The sequence below is a fragment of the Aptenodytes forsteri genome, unplaced genomic scaffold (assembly GCF_000699145.1).
Source record: "Aptenodytes forsteri isolate BGI_AS27 unplaced genomic scaffold, ASM69914v1 Scaffold54, whole genome shotgun sequence".
Taxonomy (NCBI): domain Eukaryota; kingdom Metazoa; phylum Chordata; class Aves; order Sphenisciformes; family Spheniscidae; genus Aptenodytes; species Aptenodytes forsteri.
Genome location: NW_008796044.1, coordinates 9,479,583 through 9,482,968, shown reverse-complemented (window position 1 = coordinate 9,482,968; position 3,386 = coordinate 9,479,583). Strand labels below are relative to the sequence as shown.

The 3,386-nt window shown below is 51.4% G+C and overlaps 1 protein-coding gene across 1 annotated transcript in view; it reads left to right on the top strand.

Moving 5' to 3' along the window:
• The window catches only part of FAF2 (Fas associated factor family member 2), a 9,825-nt gene extending 8,133 nt beyond the window's left edge, over positions 1-1,692 (top strand). Inside the window, exons 9-10 of the mRNA XM_009285769.1 lie at positions 277-420; positions 907-1,692. Of these exons, the coding sequence (XP_009284044.1) occupies positions 277-420; positions 907-1,089 (327 nt within the window). The 3' untranslated portion in view covers positions 1,090-1,692. The remainder of the gene's footprint in view (positions 1-276; positions 421-906) is intronic.
• The last annotated feature ends 1,694 nt before the right edge of the window (positions 1,693-3,386 follow it).

Here is a 3,386-nt window from a genome sequence, read left to right as displayed (position 1 = left end):
GTGGTGGATGCCCCACCCCTGGAAACATTCAAGGTCAGGTTGGACGGCGCTCTGAGCAACCTGCTCTAGTTGAAGATGTCCCTGCCCACAGCAGGGGGGTTGGACTAGATGACCTTTAGAGGTCCCTTCCAACCCAAACCATTCTATGATTCTGTGATTGTCTTGCTCGGGGCTGGAGCATCCTCAGAGCCTCCTGGAGCAGCTGTGCTGCAAGGGACAAGAGTAAAGGTCGGTTCAGTGCATGCCCATTGCTCCTGCTCCCTCCTTACTTTACAGACGCTGCAGGAGGAGAAGGAGCGGAAGTCCGAATGCCTCCCACCTGAACCACATCCTGATGACCCAGAGAGTGTTAAGATCATTTTCAAGCTGCCTAACGATTCCAGAGTGGAGCGGCGATTCCACTTCACACAGTCATTGACGGTGAGCTTGGGGCAGAGCTGGTGGGCTTCCCAGAGTAAAAGAGGGTCAAGAGATTCTCCAGGTGGCTCAGCAAAGATTTGGTTCCATTGGACTTTGCCAAATGGTGACCTTTGAGAGCCTTCAACAGGCAGAGTTGTTCCTGGGTAAGGAAAGTGTCTTGGGGCCTGGTCCCACCAGTGTAGAAGAGAGAGATTAGAGAGAAAAAAAAAATGGAAGAAACTTTTTCTTCTCCTGAAAAGCTGAGGCTCTTGTTGCTCCCTATTAAATAAGAGTGTAGGAAGAGCCAGAAACAGTGTCTGGACTCCCCAGGTGCTCTGTGACAAGTCCAGTTTCATGCATGCTAAGAAAATGGCTGTCTCATGCCTACAATGCAGTGATGGTGCAAATTTGGTAACTTCCCCTCCCTCTGCCCTGAGATGCCATGGATGCAGTCTGGCTGTGTCACTGCTCCCCCAGCTGGCTGTTATTTCTGTGCTTCTTTCCCAGGTGATCCATGACTTCTTGTTCTCCTTGAAAGAAAGTCCTGAAAAGTTCCAGATTGAGGCCAACTTCCCTCGCCGTGTCCTGCCCTGCCTCCCTACAGAGGAGTGGCCCAACCCACCCACGCTGCAGGAGGCTGGACTCAGCCACACGGAAGTCCTCTTTGTGCAGGACCTCACGGACGATTGACACTTTTCCAGAAGACACAAAATGGAAAGAGAAATTCATATTATTATTATAATATACAATATTTTTTTTAAGACTGCGTACAAACGAGGGATCAGAGACCACATCGCCTGTGCCAGCTGTGCTGTGTGTGTGCACTGGCGAGAGGAAGTGTGTGCACGTCCTCACACACCCGTGTACACAGCCATCCCCTACACTTGGAGGGCAGAGAGGGAGGGGAGCTGGTGTTGCCCCTCCACCCTCCCTGGGGAGGAACAGGAATGGCAGCTCTCGGTAATTATTGCTTTTATTGACGACAACAATAAAACCCCAACAACCTGACATCTTGTGAAGATTTGATACTCTGCTGCTCTTGACAGCCAGAAGACTGGGCACCTGAATGTGCTGGGAGTGGGGTGGGAGGGAAGGGCTGGACAGAATCTCTTCAGCTTCCCTCTGTGTATAAATATCTTTCTTTTAATATTTCTCTTGCTTTGTAATGACCAAAGGAGAATGGGGTTGACTATAGTATTAACTTTTTGATAAAGAGCTGGTTCAATTCTTACCTGTGTGGGGTCTTGCCCAGGGTTCTTAGCCTGCGTAGTGTAATAAACTCTGCCTCTAGCATGTCTCTGCCAATGCTTTCTGCCTGTGCCCCCTGCCACAACTGAGCCACCGGGGAGGGGGTTCCAGCTGCTGTGGCTCTACAGTAAGTTACTCCTCACAGCATTGTGTGTACACTTAACTTCTGGCCTTGAATTGGTAGTTTTGTGCCAGCGGAGCTGTGAGCGTGCACACCATGGGGGAAGGCAGTGCTGGGGTTGCTGCTGTGCTGCCTGCCTGTGGTGTGAACTCGGGGGTGTGGTGGGGTAGGAGGGAGATGGCCCTTCCTTTGCTCAAAGGCCTGGGTCAGCCCTCCCAGATCAAGTTGGAGGTGGAAAAAAAGATGCGTAAGGTGCAGTGGGGAGAAGGATGGGTGTAAGCCTCTGTTCCCCCCCAGAGGCTTGGTTGTGGCTGCAGAGTGGTGCTATAAGCTCCTGCCCAAAGGGAGAGCGGTAGGAGCCTCTTCCTTCCCTACCTGCTAGTCACCTGTTTTGGACCGGTAACCACGCTCACTTGCCTGCATAAAGCACAGAAGGGAGCAGGGAGCTCTCTCTCCACCCCCACCATTTCTGAAGCCTGCAAGCTGTAGTAAACCAGCCTCCTTTCCTGGTGGCTCCAGGGCCTGGCATGGCTTTTTCAACAGGGAGAAGAGATCATTTTCCTCCCAAAGGAAGAGCTTTTCCACTTCTGGCCATGGAGCCTTCTGGAGCAGCATGGTTTGGGGAGTAGCAACCTTGCTCTTAGCCTTGGGGAGCCAGAGCTTCTGCCCTCTGTCGCACATAGGGTGGATGTGTCTGTTCTGCTCAGTGTGAAGGGCCCAGCCTGGGGCTGTTGAGGTCCTCTGGGGTCAGCCAGGCTGGGCTAGTTTCCCACCCAGCCAGGGGAGTGCAGGGGTCACCCCTTCCCTGGCTGGGCGTGGGCATGCTGGAAGTTTGGGCTGTAGGAGAGGTGGAAGCTGCCTCCCTGGTGTTGCTGGAGCCACCCAGAAAGATGCGCTGTGCCAGGATGGCATCCAGGACTTTCCATCTTGGTGCAAGCTGTGAAGGATCTCCGGGTGGGAGCGAGGGGTGTCCATGGTGCTGCTGGATCACAGACCCCTCTGTGGCAGAGGACCCAGCTAGCTCTTGCTTCCACCCTTGGGCTCTCCTGGGCTCTCCTCTGAGCAGCCCCTCTGGGCTCTTCCAGCTGCTGCACCCTCCCTCCACCTGCTCGGTGATGGCCTGGGGACCCCCCCATCCCTGACCAGAGTGTTAGCCTGGCCTCAGCCCCCCAGGGGGACCCAGCGGGGGCACCCCAGCCCCCTTCGAGCCCCCGCCTGCCCGCGCCGTGACAAGAGCTGGGGCACAGCGTGTTGGTATACATCATACATTTATTAGTGAATATCCCTCTCAAAATCAGCCACAACATTAAAAAAAATAATGATTGCACTACTTGGTCAAGCAGAACTAGCAACTTTCATTTTAAAAAAAGTACAAATCTGTTAAAAATTTCAATCAGTATAATACACATATATATAATACAACATACTAGTTATGTTAAATGCTACAAAACCAATATGATTCCAATGGAATGGAAAAAAAACAAACACTTTTAGAGCTTTAAGAACCTTTTTTTTCTATATATTAGCCTTTTTTCAAATACATACATGGGAAAAATGAGGTACTGTAAAATTGTGCAAGTAACAGAGCAAAAAAAATTATATATATATATTTATATAT